This window comes from Myotis brandtii, unplaced genomic scaffold, assembly GCF_000412655.1.
Source record: "Myotis brandtii unplaced genomic scaffold, ASM41265v1 scaffold37, whole genome shotgun sequence".
NCBI classification, from domain to species: Eukaryota; Metazoa; Chordata; class Mammalia; order Chiroptera; family Vespertilionidae; genus Myotis; species Myotis brandtii.
Genome location: NW_005364225.1, coordinates 1,561,197 through 1,579,852, shown reverse-complemented (window position 1 = coordinate 1,579,852; position 18,656 = coordinate 1,561,197). Strand labels below are relative to the sequence as shown.

Sequence of the window (18,656 nt, the reverse complement as noted above, 5' to 3'; positions counted from 1 at the left end):
CAACATGGACAAAGACTAGTACAATTTCTTAGAGATGAAAGCAAAGAACTGGACTGGGGCATTATTGATCCCATGATTTTTCTGTGCTAACCAATCTCTATTTAAAGCCAGCACCTGCTGCTTGTTTTCCTTGGCTTTTCTTTTTTGAATCAATGTGATTGCTGTCTATTGTTCTCAATATCAATTTTACTATTTAATTACCTGATAAGTTTGGAAGAAAATAGGAATATATCATTGTAAAGTATTGTATAAATTCCAGGCTCTTATTAATCCCATTTTTCAAGGGTAGAAACCGAGGCTGGGCTAAGTTTTATTCCTTGTCACCTGAACCAACATTTGAGTAAATGGTATAATTGGGATTCACACTGAACTATCTGACTCCATTATGTGTGTGTTTCTTTTTATGATCTTCCCTTATGTGGTCAGAGTCCATGAGAAGATATGATTTCTTTGGTATGCCATAGTATATGGAAGAGAGGCGCATTAAATTTTTCAGAAAATGTGAGACCTTTTAATTTATAAGTTCATCAAGTAAATATAACTTAGCTGCATTTTACTACACTAATTTGACTGGTTGTTCAAATGAAATGAAAGTGGGGATTTATATCAACATAACATAAAAATACTAGTTATTCCAGGTAATATGAGCCAATAAATAACCCAAGGAGTAAGCAGCTTGCTTTCCTGGCCCACTATTTCCACATTCTTTGGTATAGAATAAATATCTCATAACAAGGGAAAAATAGATTATTTTAAAGGAGTTTAAAATATGTGATCAAATCCAATCAAACAAACAATGATAATTAAGTGAACCCAAGCAAAAATGTAGAAATCTATGCAGAAATCCCAAAAAATGTAAGAAAGAAAAAGCAGGTTATAGCAATGGTCTCTTTTCTCATCTTCCCTGTCTAAATAGTCTAAAACAACCTCCAGGTTGAAGTGTTTACTTTGTTATACTTGGCTTTCCATGTATAAATTTTACCAGACATAGTTAAAAAATCAAATACTTCAAAACACATTGAGTTTTTCTTTCCAGTGACATCTAGAGAACATATTATGACAAAGTGCAGCTCAAGCAAAGCCTGTGATAAAACAGTCATTTTCTGGGTAATTCAAGGGTATAAAAATTGTATTCTTATTCTTTTACTTCCACAGAAAAACATCCATAATAAAATTAAATAATTTATTTATTTCTCTATCATTTCATTCACTATGCTTGCATTCTCACCTATCCTGTCTGACTTCTAAGCAATTGTTGAGATAGAGACATGAGCATTGCCTTATTCTATTTGGTAAAAATAATAAAATTTCTACATACACATTATTTACTTTCATATATTATTTATATACTTGATTTTGGCAGTGCTGAATGTTCAATTCAGTTAACAATTTGGTCAAGTCAACAAAAATAATTGATTAAATTACTTATTCATTTGAATAGATGGAATAAATATATTGACCAGTGTCTATGTTTCCACAAAATAGGGATTTTCAATAAAATTTCAGCATAATGGTGTGGAAAGACCATATGGCTATTGTCAAAAGAACACTGGAATTGGAATTACACATACCTGAATCTTTGTCATTTTATTTACTAGGTGTGGGACTTTAGACAAGTTTCTTTTGGAGTTTCAATATCCTCATTTATAAAACATAATTTATAATAATAAACTTATAAAGCAGAAATAAAGGTGAAATAAGATACTCTATGGAAAATGAAAATAATTGGTTTTCTTGTCTTCTCTTAGTCTAGTGAGATGGCTGAGCCTAGTCAGAATTGAACAACAGAGTTCTCTGTGTCCTAATAATTTAACCCATGTCCATGTGATTACAACATTTTTCAGGGAACCAAAATTATGGTCAGATGGCTATAATGACAAATTAATTGATCACTTTTAAAATTGCAAAGTGAACCTGCAAATATTGCAAAATTGTGGATTTCATGAATTTAATAAAGGCAAATGTGGAACATGGCTGAGATCTTTAGAGCATAGTCACGAACAGAGATCAAATCAAGTGACCAGTAACTACAAGCATGTGGATCATACATGCTTTGACATGTAAGAATTAGAAATCAAATAATTAAGAAAGGCCTTGGGAAAACTGCTGAACTCAGATATTTTGGGGACAATTACTTTTTGTTATCTTGGCACAAAAGTTGAAGCAGGGAGTGTCATATTATCGTACTATTTTGTAGGAAAAGGGGTGCAAAACTACTTCTTGAGTTGTTTTTTCTCAGTTACAGTTATTCAATAATTTTTAAGTTATGAGGCTTAGATTTTGTGATGTAAAATTTCATTTTTTAAGAAAAAAATGTCAACCGAATGCTTTGTTTTCATCTTTGTAAAATTTTGGTTCCCATTTTATAGAGGCCCGTTCCATGAGAATACTTTCTGGTACCAACTATTCTAGGATGAGGAAACCCCTGAAGAGAGCAATGATACCTGGTGCCCTTTCACTTCACTGTCTGGTTTTATTTTTCTCTTCACTGACCCCTCTCCCATCGCAAACCCTCAGATTCACATTTCCAAGTGCCACTCATCTTCTAATTGCCTTGTCAGTTTGACGGCAACTAATACCTGTCAACTGGTAATTAATCTTAGCAGCTAATAATTGAAGGTGTCACCTTTCTCACAAGCATTTTAAAGAGGATTCTTGAAGATAAATCTTCAAGAAAAATTGAATTGAATACTTACTATCCTCTAAGCATCAGGCTAATTGCTTTACATAAATGATCTCTTCATTCTTACAACAGTCCTGTGAGGTAGTTTTTATTGCTCTTTCTTTACAGCAAAGATCAGGCTTAATTTAACCAACAAAGCCAATTAAGTGTCAGAGTCAGGACAGGGATCCCTGGCTCTCTGAGTGGAAATTCCAGGTGAAATATTATGAATAGTTTAGTATACTATTTAGAAGCAGAGACTATCTAGCATCCCTCATCACATTCACATTGTTTCAGGGACCACCTACTTGTATCCTCTGGATCTGTTTACTTACACAGGACCTGGTTCTACAGTGGATTTGAGGCTGGCAAACCTGTCTGCCTGTTTTACATAAGGTTGAGGTAAAAAATATTTCACTCTAAAGAAAACAAAAATTCTATTTTTTTTAGTATAAAATGTCTCAGCTGAGTGTTATAGCTTATACATGAAACCTGAACGCCTCCTTAGCTCTATTTTAACCAATACTTCACAGAGGAGGAGTCCCAGGGCTATGGGCAATGAGGGGTTACTAAGGTTTAGCATCTGGGACAGGACCAGGGTTATTAGTCCTCCAGTGTCCATTGCTGTTTGAGTATTTTTCTAAATTGAAAAAAAAATTATATATTAGAGATTTACAATGAGGAATTATGAAAGAGACAACCAAGTTCAATATACTGTATTTGCAGTGTGTTAAAGCACAGGAGATTTGCTATATAGATCATTATACATGCTACTATATTCAATGATGGCTCAAAATATATATGCAGAAATAAAATGTTTCATCTGTACATTTTCACATAATGCCCTTAATCCAGTTTTCTTGGTTCTTACTGTATAACCAATTATTATGGTTTTATTCTCCTTTACCATTTTGAGACCAGTACCCATTCAGCACTAACTAGTATTCCCCATGACTAGCACTAACTAGTATTTACCATGGTTCGGTGATTGAAGGAGTGATGGTAAAGGGACTGGTTGGCTTGCAGAGCATGTTTCAGAGAGCTGGATGGACCTGTGTCTATGGTTTTTAATTTGTAGGGAATCAGATGTATCAAAGACTGGGAATCTCTTTTGCTTGGGACTCAATACTACATAACTTCACAAGATCACCAAGGCAAAAACATACTTGGCTGTTAGAATTGAGAACAGTTTATGTAAATTAGGTGTCTGGTCAGTAGAATTTTAAAAAATGATAAAATATTTTTGAAATCTGTTCCTTATATTTTATGCTTTTTCTCTGGCAATGAGTTGCTTTATGTGTTTCTCCTATTTATTGTCAAGTTTGTTGAAACAGCTTTTGCATCTTTTATGCTCTTTTTGTACCTTGTTCTCTGCAAATAAGAGACATGCCAAAGAGTAATTCTGGCTATTTCCTCTTGAGGATATAACCACAACCTTAGAGCACCTGGTGCTCCTGAGCATCTATGAGATGCATTAACCTTTCAGGCTTCTAGAGCTTTTTGAGAACTACAGTAATACAATCCTTAGTCCATGAATCATTAACTTAAATGTACAACCATTTGGAGAAAAAAAAATGTAAGTTGTAGATGTTAGTAATTTCAATGTAGATTTGAAATATCCCTAAACTATGCCACATAAATGCCCAAATTCTTCTAGTAACTGGAAGTTATTTAAATTGGTTGGTATCATAGAAACTAAAGAACTAGATCTTTTCCCCTCCACTATTTAGTACAGAAATAAAAGTATATGCTGTTCTTACCGTAAGCAGTGTCCCTGAGGAATTCCTACCAATCTTATGTTGATTATGCCTAAAGTTATAATCTTTTGCTCAGGTCCCTTTTCTAGACTTCAGATGTATCTATTCAATTTTCTGTCATAACAATAGGTATCCATAATTCAACTAGTCTTATTTTGTCCTAAATGAACTTTATTTCTTAGTTAATAGGAAATAGTCACAGAGCCATAAACTTGAGTTCCTTTTCTTCTTCAAATTCTATTTGGCAATGAATAAATAGATCAATTAATTACCAAGAGCAATAATATTTAAAGTGATCAAATGATGTCATGTAGCCACATTATGATTTTATGTATAATTTCTAAATAACATAAATAAAACATGAGTAGAAAGAAAAAATACAATTAAAAAACCTTCTGTTATTTAAAAATGATAATGAATATGAAAATAGGGCAAATGAATTATAGAAAAAAACAGGATTACTAGTTCAAATTAAGATAGTAGAAATAAATATAAATAGCCTAAACTCATTAGTTAATAGAGAATAGGCACCCAGTAAACATTTATTGAATAAAAAAATAAGTTAAAAATTTGATATAATAATAAAATAAGCATTATTTTTGAAAAGTCAATAATTCCATTGTTAAAAAAGTTTTGTTTATATTCATGCTATAAAACTTTTAGTAAAGCTTTAACTAAAATGCACATTCTATGGTATAAAATACATCAAAGATTGAAATCCTGGTTCCATCACTTGCTAAGTATGAGAGCTTAAGTGTTTTATTTAATCTTTCTAAAGCTTAAATTCTTCATCAATAGAACAGGCATCACAATAATCTCTAACTCTCATATATTTTTCAAGAATTACATAGCATACTAATTGTGAAAATGTGATTATTATATTGTACAGTGGGATAGTCATATATTTTTTACTAGAACATAATACTTTGTACAAAAATTTTAAGTCCCACTTTAATGTGTTTCTTAGATTTATGTTTCTGAACAAAATAGGACCAGAACATGTTTAAAGTCAAATGTAGTTACTAACTTCTTTTTTTAAAAGTATCTGTGGTGATAACCTCTAAACCATAAAATAATGTTTTACATGGTTATAGGTTTTATGGGGATTGTTTGTACATTTCCACACAGATATTCTTTACAGTATAACCTTGAATTTCAAAATCACTAAACTGACAGAGGTGTTTTTTAGCAACAAAAATAATCTTGAGCAGATGTGATTAATACTTTAGAAAAATATGTTTATTTCCTGGTAGATGAATAAGTGCTTCAGTATATAATCAAGATGCCTTCATTCACAGATGTTACTGACAGGAATTAATAAGATCTCTTGGGAAGTAAACAGGAGAACTTAGCAAATAAGGCAATTCTAGCTTTTGCTTTTATTCACAGAAAAATATTCACTTTACACATCCATTTGAGATAATGAGAAAATAGATTTTGGGGCGATTTCTGAATATTATTTAATATTCTCTGATGTATAAACTATTTATAATTCCACATAGTTACCTCTGAATCATAGTAGCTGTTATACTTTGAAATTGTAATATTTTAATGTGATATTGGGTGACCCAAATATTTGTCATAAATATGGGTTGCAATAAACTGATAGCAGGAGGCTGACAGGAACTATCTAAAACCCTATAAAATTTAACTGTTAGAATCAGCACATTCAGTCAGTTCTTTAACATGCAGTAAGTGAATACCTACTAAGTGTCAAGAACTGTGCTAAGCATTGGGGATATAAATAAGTTGTGGCAAGTTTTGTACCCATGAAGAATTTATAATCTGCCCAGCCAGTGTTGCTCAGTGGCTGAGTGTCAACCTATGAATCAGGAGGTCACAGTTCAGTTCCTGGTCAGAGCATATATCCAGGTTGCAGGCTCCATTCCCAGGGTGGGGCATACAGGAGGCAGCCTATCAATGATTCTTTCTCATTGATATTTCTCTCTCTCTCACTCCCTCTACCTTCCTCTCTGAAATAATGAATTTATACATTTTTAATTTACTAGGGGAGATAAAAATATTAGTAAACTTTTATTTCCAACACTTTACTTCACATAATAAAATTCTGATAAAATAAGATAAACTAATTATGACTTGAAAGAAGGAAATAAAACAAAAGTGGGAAACAAAATAAAATAATGCACCAGTTAAATAGGTATGTGATGATAAGATAATGAGCTATATGACTATTTAGATGAGACAGAAATCTGGATCTTAGATTTCTAGTATGTACATGTTATTTGCTCATTTCACAAAATACAATCTCACCTCACCAAATCAAAGGCCATTTTGAGGTCATAGCTAATAGGTGCCACAGCAGGTATCAAACCCAATTCTCTCTCACTGAGTAGTCCTGGATTATTCTTTCTACACTTACTCTGCCTCTTCAGCAAGAATTTTTGACTCAACTTCTCTAAGACACTTAAATTTTTCCTTTTAATTGATTAAGTAAGGCGTTAAAATTAAAGCACTATGTCTCAATATGATTGTGGTCTCAACTAGTAAATTCAATCCTCCAGGTTTCAGTTTGTTACTTTGGCAAAACTATAAAATGCCACATTTTACTTTTCCATGTGGATAATGTGAATCACATTTCACCTCAATCTGTTAAAAAGAGAGAAAGAGAAACAGGGAACAGGAATCAGAGAGATACCAGAAAGCGACAGAAAGACAGAACTAGAGGAGAGGAACTAGATAGCATATACACAGACTAAGCATTTGAAAGTTTTGATATGAGGAGGAGCAGGAAAAAAAATTAGGTAATAGCTGAAAGAGGACATGAGTCAAGAGCTTTGCTTTGTTTTGTTTTCAGGTGGAGGAAGGGAAGTAATGTTGCATGATGTTAAGAATGATCCAGAAGGAAATAAACAATCTCTGGTAAAGATGCAGAAGAGAGAATTACTGAAGTGACTTCTTTAGCTTGGTGGAGGAGGAGAAAGGAAGGAAGGAAGGAAGGAAGGAAGGAAGGAAGGAAGGAAGGAAGGCAGGCGAAGGAGGAGGAGGAGCAGGAGGAAGAGAAAAGAAAGAACTACAGCCCACAAGTTTAGGAATTACCCTTAGAAGCACAATAATGTCTCTATATTTAAAAAGGGAAGCTAGAGCCTGTCAGTACAGAAGCTAATGAGTGTGTGATTTGGTGAAGAAGGTTGTGGGCTGTGGGCGTTATCTTCTAATTGCTTTCCTTTCACAATGAAATGGTTATCAGCTGAGAGAGTGGGTGGAGAAAAATCTCAAGGAATAAAGGGAATGAGCAAGGAGTGTGTTGAAGACGGCAACAAGGGAGAGTAGAGTCTGATGGCTTGAAATTCAAAACTGAGGGTTTGCAAAGAGGAATAATAGAGAATGGGCAATGAGGAGAAAGGAGATATGTATGTTCTAAACTCACAATGTACATGCAATTTGGGAGAATAAACAGCCATAACTTTAAAAGGCTGCAGGAAAGCTATAGCTTCAGGGAATATAAAAGTTTCAATTGGAGCCAGAATCTTGAAGGAATATTCAACAAAGATAAAGATGTGTAGGATTTGGCTGATCAGGGTAACTACTCATCTGGTAAGTGTTAGACATTGGCCTGAATGCTGAGCTATAGTGGGTCATCACATCTCCCCCAAAACTTTGTTGTGATAACAGTGACGTTTGAGTAGATAATTTGACATAACAATGAGTACTTAGTAGAATACAACCTGTCCTGCAATCTTAAATTATATAATCAGTCTAATATTTCTTATGACTTATCTACAATAGCAATCATCTGGCTTTTCTCTTGTAGTCTCAACCTGAGATCACATTTTTATTTAATCAATTATTAATACATATTTTTTATCTTACACTTATCATGTACGTAATTCATTATATATTTCTTTCCCACTGGAAAGCTTTTCTATATAGTCGTCTTTGCAAATTGGATAATCAGTATGTGTGTATGTAGGCTTGCAGTTTTATTTCTTACACCATCCTCTGCCATTTAACTTCTTTTTAAAACATGTTCCAGCAGCCTTGCAATATAAATTATATCTCGGAAAATCTTGCTTTTTCCCACATGAGTCACTTCATGTTGTTAATGCCTATAAGTCTGCCAATGAATACTTCCATCCTCTATGGGGCCTATTGGTTTCTCCTCCTTTTTATCCATAATAATTATTCATCTAACACTGCTTTTCAAACAAAATCTGTCTAATAACCCATTAGACATAACATATATTAATGCTATAGGATTTTCCTAAACTTGTTAAAATTATTTTAACTTATCTATAAAAAAAAGTTAAAACATTGTCTTGAAAGAATCTAGATCTCAAATCACATGCAGGTGAGACTAGATATTTTTACTAAAACGTCTCCAGTAAAAATCACGGAAGGAATGGAGTAACTGAAATGACATGTAATATTTAAGTAGGTACAACTCAGAAATTATTACTACTAATAATTTCAAAATAAAATTATTTCAAATGTTTTCCTTTTGAAATATAATGTACTTTTCTTTCCATTAAAAACATCAGGAGGAGGATCAGGTAAAGGTGAGAAACCCTTAAGAAAATTGAACAAGGTCCTATTGTAGCTTATGATAAGAATTATCTATGGTGGGACAAAATTGGACCCTTTTTTTAGACCAATAGTACAACCTAAAAACAAGTGTGGCTTTCATACTAAAAAAAAAGAAGAAAAAATTATTGAGATGCCAGTACCCTCAATTCTGTTTCCAATTGTTAACTCTAAGGTCTTCATTATTTCTCAGATAGACATAGACATTGACTCTCTTTCTCTCTCAGATGCTGGACACTGTTAAATTGTATTATAGGAAAACTATACTGAGGCACAAACAGGTACTCATTTTAAATTATAGGACTCAAACAAAATGAGTATAATTAGCTTTGAGTTGGCCAACGGGACTATAATTAACCTGAGCACAATTTACTATTATGTTACTCCAAACTCCATAAAGTACTTACCTATTCATGACTTTTACAAGAGCTCCAGTAGCCAAAAAATGATAAGTATACTATAATTTTGTTTGAAACTCATAAAAATATGTCCTCGCAGTTTTTGTTTCAGTGTGATAAATATCACACACAACCCAGTGTCCAGCTTATCTTCTGAAACAAGACGCACACTGGTATTCAGTTAACTCGACCCTGACACTCCAAACAATTGTGAAAGCTTTTTACTCTCTCAGCTTCTTATCACTTCCCTCGTGCTCCAGGCAATATATTCCTCACTGGTGGCAGGCAGAGACATAACTACAACAGTCAGAAGTGAGAATGGCAATAAAACAATGTCATCACAGGAGCTCAGTCTCTTGCCTGGTGATGTTTAGAGTATATGAACTTTAATTACATGCCCGGAACCCTGACACATTTCAAGAAAACCATGCACATTTCACCTAGAAGGTTCCCCAGTCAATGCACCCTCTAAAGGGTGAGCACGTAGTGAAGGAGAGCAGCAACAATAGAGAATGGATCCTACTGTACCTGGTGAATGAGGCGGAGGCGAGCACAGCAGAACAACCCCCTGGCCTTCCCTCACAGAGACTGCACTTCTCGTCCGGCCACTAAAATTCCCCAGATCTGTCAACATAACACAGCATTTAGACACAGGGCATAAAGGAGTGTAAAGAGTTACTACTTTTGTAACTTGTACTTACTTTTCTCTCCTATCCAGACAGGGTTTCTTCTTGTTTGTTAAGTAGTGATAGGAGGGCCTTAAAAAGAAATCTACACCGGCCCATTTTAAGTACCATGATTTTCAGACTGTATGCACACTCTTTATCTACAGTGCATACAAGTTGCCAGTGCAAGAAGAAATTAGTCATTTATAACACACAGTATCTTTCTTTTATTTCTTTATAATATTTCCTACGTACTGATTTTTCTACTGCCAATAAAACCCCTTCATGCATAGTGAGAAGAGGAATAGAAGTGGTTAGGGGTACCTGCTGTCCAACCACATGCCTCATGATATGTCAAGCTGGGAACCGTGTGTAAAACCAAGCATGCATTTGTCAAATTAGAGACTTTTGCTCTAGGAAAACATAATGAGGCTATAAAATGGTTTTTTTCCTATAAATGTGAGTGAATCAGTCATGTTACTTTCATTTTATAGAAGCCTGGAATGGCCTTATGAATTAATTACACTCATCTATTTTGATTACGCTGGGAGTATTACAGCTATCAAAACACGTATAGATCTGAAGGATTATAGCATTGATTGGGGTTCAATTGCCTTCCCTTAAATTATGTGACATTTCCACAATTTTGAATACTTTCCTAAAAATAAAGTCACCTAAAAAAGAATTATGTGTAATATTTTCATTTCTCATATTGTTTATTAACACATTCATAGTTCAGTACATATGTACCTTTCCCATTTCTTGGGCTAAGTTGATCAAAGACATGATTTTTAGAATAGTTTCTTAGAAATGGTAGGAGTTTAGTATTTTCATAAATAAACATTGTCCCAGAATTCTCAATCTGTAAAAACATGTTCCCATGGTGAGAAATGCTTGTGGAAAATGTTCTGCCTTTCCTTCCATTATTCATCAATTACAAAAGAGACTTTCTTAAACTTTTCATATTTCATGATAAAAATAGTATATTTTAGAGTAATACAACGCAGACCCTCAAATTTAATCTTTGTTAATCTGACAAATGATTAAACCAAGCAGTCAAGAAAAATATAATAAGTGGATAGGAAGGAGATAAATCATTAACTTCAATATCCTAAGAACGATTCTAACCTTACTTTTGTGAGAGATGGTTAACAATTTACTGATATGCTGAATTTATAATAGAATAATCTTAAATACATTCAAAATCATAAAGGACTAATAAATAGTAATGGCAGAATGACAAATAAATAGTCAAAGAGGTATTAATTATTAAAAAAAAGTGTTTAGCATTTTACACATAATTCTGTGTTTCATTATAAATATTTATCTGTTTCTCCAAGTGGCAAGAGAGCATTGTCCTAGTTCTATTTTTTTTTTTTTTGGTGGTTGTTGTTTTCATTTGAAAACATACACACTAACTTCTAGTAAAAATCAAGTTCATCCATTTTCAGATGTTAAATTCTTAGAGATAGAAGTTTTCTTTTTTTCCAAAAAGTGATCTCAATATGAAAACAAAGCATGGCTAGGTTTCTAAGTTGACTTGCTTTGATTCTACTACACACAGTGCAGTAGCCACACAGTAAGGCATGGTTGCAGCAAGGCTGTAACATCTCTTTAGAGAATATATGGTTTTACTTTCTTCTTTTCATCTTCATTGAATTTATAAACTCTGGAAAGCTATTTGGATATCAATTTAATTCTATTTCATAAATGGTTTCTGAAAAGTATAAGAGTAGCTTCCAACACATTTACCACTACAACTTTATATTATGCTTCTTATGATATTTCTAATCAACCTATTATAGTTAAAAAGAATCTTTTAATAGAAAACAGTACTAAATTAATGCCTGTTCCTGAGAAATTCAAGTATAGGCATGGGCTAGAAAATAGACACAAAGCAGAAAAGACAATTATGGAATTGTTATGACCTGAATTGTGTTTTGAGATCAAAATGACCCAAAAGATAACATTCATCTATAATTACTTTATTTTGTACCACCTGTTAACACAGGTACAATTCAACATGTCCTCATGGAACTGTCTCTGTGTCATTATTTCCTAGGTATTATAGCACCAGGTGTACAAAGATAAGTTGATTGTTTCAATTGTTAATAACTCATTTTTATATTTCATAAAGACATATAGAGAACACTGAAAAGAGGTCTGCATTTTTATGGAGAGTGTGTTTTTATAATTTAAATCCTGCTGCCTACAAAAAAAAGTGAATTGTTTTTGTAATGTGAAAGTGGTCCTTGTGTCACTTAAGATTCTGCTTAATCTGAGGCAGAATGATTTGTGGGGAAATTTCTTGGTTGGAGTGGGGATGGCAACTAGAGAGTGCAATCTGAGTGAAAATACAGCTGGTTGTTTTTATCTCATTGCAAACAGAAAGCAGCTAATCTCTTGGGAAGTACTCATCAGAGAACTTGGAGTGCTTATCCCATTATTAATAGATACACATGCTGATATATCAAGGAGAGAAAGGAAGCAAAAGGTTCAGGTTTAACATACGAACTGAAATAAACCTTTTTCTGGACTTACTATAAAGGGTATGGACAAATACATAAGCAATAGGCTGGAAGAGAAAGTTTGTGGTCAAGACTCACAGGGCCCTGGGCTGTGTCTTTTCTCATGCTTTTTCAAAGTTCAGAAGCTCATGCAGTTTAATAGTGGAGCTTTAACCAGAACTGCAGCTTACAAAATTATTACACCTATTCATCCTCGATAAACCATGCGAAGAAAAAGAGGTGTGCAAATTAATGATGGAATTGAGAGCTTCACATGACAGAATGTAGATTTAGGATGTGTGATTTGAAGCTCATTGACAAGATGGGAGACAAATTTCTTCAATTCATTTAACAAAATTTTATCATTGCAAACTTCACATCGAACGCTAAGATAGGTACTGGGGATACAGAAAAGCTTCAGAGAAAAGATATAGATATATGAGCTAATCATCCATACTTGGGCCAAATGTCCAAAGACCCAGCTCAGAGGAGTCTGTGCCACTAATAGATGCATGAACCCAAAGCATCATAGCTTCTGTCACAGTCATACTTATGAGTTACCAGTACATGCCACATGCCATGCACATTTCCCATGCAGATGCTTTTGCTATTCTGTTAAATGTAAGCTACAAGCACACCAATATACCAACTCTCTCTCTCTCTCTCTCTCTCTCCTTCCTCCCCCCTTCCCTTCCTCCATTCCTTCCTCCCTCCCTCCCTTCCTCCCTTCCTCCCTTCCTCCCTTCCTCCCTGCCTTCCTGCCTTCCTGCCTTCTTGCCTTCCTGCCTCCCTGCCTTCCTTTCTTCCCTCCTTTCTGCATGCCTTCTTGATTCCTTTCTTTTCTTCCCTGCATTATTCCACAAAGTATTGAGTCAGCTTAAAATATATATGTATACAATACAAAAAGGAAAACAGGTAGTTGACAAATTCCAAGTGAAGGTAGAGTGTGTGTGGTAAGAATACTATATATAGGGTAAGATAAGCACTTAAGAATATATGTTATATACATTTGTAAATTATTAGAAGTTGACAATAAAATTGATGCTAAACTTACAAGGACTGAAACAATTATTTAAAACATTTGTTATGTCATCTGTGATGAGATATCACATCACTTTTAAAAAAATATTACTTATAGCCTGGCCAGCATGGCTCAGTGGCTGAACATTGACCTATGAACCAGAAGGTCACTGTTGGATTCCTGGTCAGGGCACATACCTGGGTTGTGGGTTCAATCCCCTGTTGAGGGCATTCAGGAGGAGGCAGCCAATCAATGATTCTTTTTCATCATTGATGTTTCTCTCTCTCTCTCTCTCTCTCCCTCCCCCCCGAAAACAATAAAAAAGGTTAATTTTTAATAAAATTTGTCTTTTAAGAATATCAGTTGATTTAATTAGAGGTATGTTAAAAATACTTTCCACCTTAGCCAGTTTTGCTCAATGGATAGAGCATTGGTCTGTGGACCAAAGGGTCCGGTGTTTGTTACTGGTCAAGGACACATACCCAGGTTGTGGGCTTGATCCCCAGTAAGGGACATGCAGGAGGCAGCCAATCAATGATTCTCTCTCATCATTGATGTTTCCAACTCTCTCTCCCTCTCCGTTCCTCTCTGAAATCAATAAAAATATATTTACAAAAATCCTTTCCATCTATTACATGAAGATAAGAATTGAATGAAGATACAGCTGGACATGTGGTGAGGTAAATATACAAGATATAATGACAAGTTATAATGAAAGCTTCTTCATTCCCATGGTTATTTATGACAGGTCAGATGAATAATCTCTTACTATGGCTTGCCATTTTCACTTTACATATTTTTAGACATGAATCATCCAGTCAAATGGGTTTTCAATTAAGAGGAAATTAAAGCATGCTAGTATAAGTTTGCCTTGAAAGAGACAATTTTATCTACATTATAAGTAAAACAGTAAATTATAATTGCTCTTGTAAAAAGATAAATTATCCAAAGAGTGTTAAAAAAAATGTTTTTGATCTTAGGTCTTTTCTTTGGTATCTTGATATGCATTACAAAAAGCTACTTCAACTGTGAATAACGTATGTCCTGAAGTAATTTCAAATGTGAAAGTTGTATATAAACTTGTTTAACTAATGTGACAATAGTCTATGAACCCAGGCAGGGGTTGTAGACATTTGACTTAACTTTTTATACTGTGGATAAGCAATTTCATTAATAAAATATATTTGCTTACTTCTAATTTTTTTCCAAACTAAGATCAGTGTTAAATTCATTAAAAGTATCAGGAAATTATAAGGCCAAGCATTGGAAAGAAAAATATAATAGAAATAATATAGCACTTATTAAGATTTTGAATATTATAGACCCATAAAATTGGGGGAAGGGTGTTTTTTAGTTAAACCAATTCATTTAGTACATAAGTTACTAAAACTCAGAGATCTTATTTTTGTCTATAAAGCTTTTGGGCCTATCTGTCTTTTTTAGCTATTTTACTTTTTATAATATCTTATTAGATAATTACTTCCTTGCCTACAGCCATGATTTCTTCCCCATTTCTCCCTCCATTTTATTCCCCTGGCACAACTTCAAGCTTGTTAAATTGAAGTAGCTAGCTATTTTCCTCTGGGAAAGGGAATGGGGATGGAGAAAAACATCAACAGTGATGACAAGTTTTGCTAAATTCATGATCATGAACCTCAGGCAGGCCCTTTGTACAAAAAACCTATGAACCCTGGCAGAGTTTCTATACATTTGATTTAACTTTTATGGAGTCCATTCTGTCTCACTCCTTTAGACAATACTTTTACAACAACCCTCTTTCAAAACAAACTCCTACTTCTTCCCCCACTTCTCCCTCTCCCCTCCCCTGCCAATTCCTGGGGAAACGTAAGTAATCTAAAATCCACTTACATATACTCCACCTACAGAGTACCCTGCAATGTATGCCTATAATTCCCATACAATGAAGGACTTGTTCCAGCTGTTGGGAGTTCCAATGACAGAGAACTTTCAGCTCTTGGCCCCTTTAGAGACTGCCTTTGCCACAGAAAATCAGGTCACCTAAGGTTTTAGCCTTTCCTTGGGGAGTACATGGCCAACAATTGCTCCATGAGTGAATATAGTGACCTGACCACCTTGGTCCAACTACAGACAATCATTACAAGCAGAGTGGTAAAACTAGACAAGCTACTTCACCCCTCGCTTTCAGCTTCTTGATCTGTAAAATGAGGATGAAAATATCCTATATAATAAAAGGGTAATATGCAAATTGACCCTAACAGCAAAACGACTGGGACTGACTGGTCACTATGACACACACTGACCACCAGGGGGCAGATGCTCAATGCAGGAGATGCCCCCTGGTGGTCAGTGTGCTCCCACAGGGGGAGCTCTGCTCAGCCACAAGCCAGGCTGACGGCTGCCAGTACAGCGGTGGTGGTGGGAGCCTCTCCTGCCTCCTCAGCAGCGCTAAGGATGTCCGATTGCAGCTAGGCCTGCTCCCCGCTAGCAAGTGGACATCCCCCGAGGGCTCCCGGGCTGCCAGAGGGATGTCTGACTGCCAGCTTAGGCCTGATCCCCTGGGGATCGGGCCTAAGCCAGCAGGTGGACATCCCCCGAGGGGTCCCAGACTGCGAGAGGGCACAGGCCGGGCTGAGGGACTCCCCCGAGTACACAAATTTTTGTGCACCAGGCCTCTAGTATATCTCATAGTTTTTTAAGGCTTAAATATAATAATTTATATAAAGCAGTTTGTACAACACATGGCACAACACAATAAATGGAAGCAATTATAATCATTATGATTAATCTTATAAAAAAACACTGTTGTGAAAAGTATGACTCATTACTTCTAATCTGAACTCTTCCACTAGTTAGCTATGCAATTTGCAGCAAAGGTTTAACCTTCCTGTAATTGCTTATTCATCTATAAATCAGAGATGTAATTTATTCAAGGGAAACAAACCCACTTGCCTGTGAAGTTGCAAGTATCCTATATAATAAAAGGGTAATATGCAAATTGACCGAACAGCTGAATGACCAGTTGCTATGATGCACACTGATCACAAAGTGGCAGACACTCAACACAGGAGCTGCCCCTTGGTGGTCAGTGTGTTCTCACAGGGCTCACAGCTGGCGAGTGCAGCGGTGATGGTGGGAGCCCCTCCAGCCTCCGCGGCCGTGCTAAGGATGTCCCCATGGGGAGTGGGCCTAAGCTGTCAGTTGGACACCCCCCAAGGGCTCCTGGACTGCAAGAAGGTGAAGGCCAGGCTGAGGGACCACCCCACCCCCACCCCGAGTGCACGGATCTTGTGCACTGGGCCTCTAGTATAAGATAATAATTATGGTGGGAACTAACTCAATTCAAGAGTGTATGCCTCATTGAGGGGTCATCAGTTTTAATAAACACTGTGAAGGCCAAAGGAAACACTTGTATAGCCAGATATAGCCTGAAGAGAACAATTTTCAAAATGTGGACAGGATAATCTCTAAGATACTAAACATTCCAACATTTTAATTTACTGGCTATAATTCTAACTTCAAGCTATCATTCAGAACCTATTTTAATGTGTAATTATATGTTACCTATGCTTCAGAACTTATTTAAATCTGCAAACATAAATACATATAAATATAGTATACAAATATATAAAATAAATATGTATAATAAAAAGTGAAATAAGCCAGTCACATGATCTCACTTATATGCGAAATCTAATGAAAAAAATAAACTGACAAACAAAATAGGTCCAGAGGCATGGAAACAGGAAACAGACTGACAGATCTCAGAGGAGAGGGGTGTGGGAGGGACTGTAAGAAATTAACAACCAAAGAACATGTATAGTTATATGCATAGCCCAAGGACACAGACAATATTGTGGTAAAACCCTGGGGCAGGGCAGGGGCTAGATGAAGGGAGGAGAAATGGGGAATATCTGTAATAGTGTCAACAATAAAAAATATATTTGAAAGAATATTTCTAATATCTAGTATTACAATGAAAAGTAAATTAAAGAAATTTTATATTTTGTATTTAGGTTTTGATAACTGGCTTAAACGTTATTATTGGCATAAAATGTATGCCATTTATTTACAAAACTACACCTTGAAAGGAACTGTGGGCTGCAAGGCTGCAGTGGGTACAGGGGCAGGTCTTGGTCCCTAGAGTCCCAATTCATGAAATCATGCAAGGGGCTCAGCCCTCACAGCGGCAGTGGCTTGCCTCGGCCCTCCCAGCCCTGGCTTCATCTGGAAGGTCATCCGGAAGGGCCTCTGGAAGGTCTTTTGGCTGTCTGGTCTAATTAGCATATTACGCTTTTATTATTATAGATACTTGAGAAAATGTGTCTTGCTTATCTTCTAAATTATACATTAGGAGAGTTTACATTCATGTCAAAATGAATTATATTTAAAGTCATATATTGTCCTTTATATAGTATATTTTAATGTCTATATAAATATATGCAGCTCCAATCTTTGTTAAGCAGGAGATAAAAGAAAAAGGGGTTAGTCCAAGGTTACAGTTTTGGAGAAATGATAGGCCACTAGACATAAGATATCCTTCTGTATTCATAGAAAGTAGTGAAGACTAGAATGCAATAACACCTCCAAGCCACCAGATGGATCTATGAAGTTTGAAGTTGACAGGAATGTCTGCTCTTCTACTTTGTGTGAACTTAGGGTATCCCTGTCTGATTTTAAAAATCTAATTTATTTCTATTAATATCTGAAATTTCTGGGACACTACATATTTTTATAGGGAAACACTTCTCTGCTGTATATCTTTCCACTCCTCCAAGGAAATTTTTAGCTCTATTTGCTCCTACTCAGAACAGCTCTTCTGGACAAGCTCTTATTTTCCATACTAGAGGCCCAGTGGGGTCCCTCTGCCTGGCCTGTGGGGATTGGGACAAAACTGGCTCTCTAACATCCCCCAAGGGGTCCTGGATTGTGAGAGGGTGGTTCTCGGGTGACACACCCCATAATCTGGCTCCCTCCTGTCTGGTTCCAGGTGGGTCCCCTGAGAACTGCAGCTGCCAAGTCACCACAGCACGGCAGCTCTGCGTTGAGTGTCTGCCCCCTGGTGGTTAGTGTGCATCATAGCTACCAGTTGAACAGTAAAATGGTTGGTCAGTCAGACAGTCGC

The 18,656-nt window shown here is 35.6% G+C and overlaps 1 protein-coding gene across 1 annotated transcript in view; it reads right to left on the bottom strand.

Moving 5' to 3' along the window:
• Positions 1–18,656, bottom strand: part of CNTN5 (contactin 5) — a 1,092,962-nt gene that overhangs the window by 348,068 nt on the left and 726,238 nt on the right. The window contains exon 7 of the mRNA XM_005872208.2: positions 9,888–9,983. Coding sequence (XP_005872270.1) covers positions 9,888–9,983 — 96 coding nt within the window. The remainder of the gene's footprint in view (positions 1–9,887; positions 9,984–18,656) is intronic.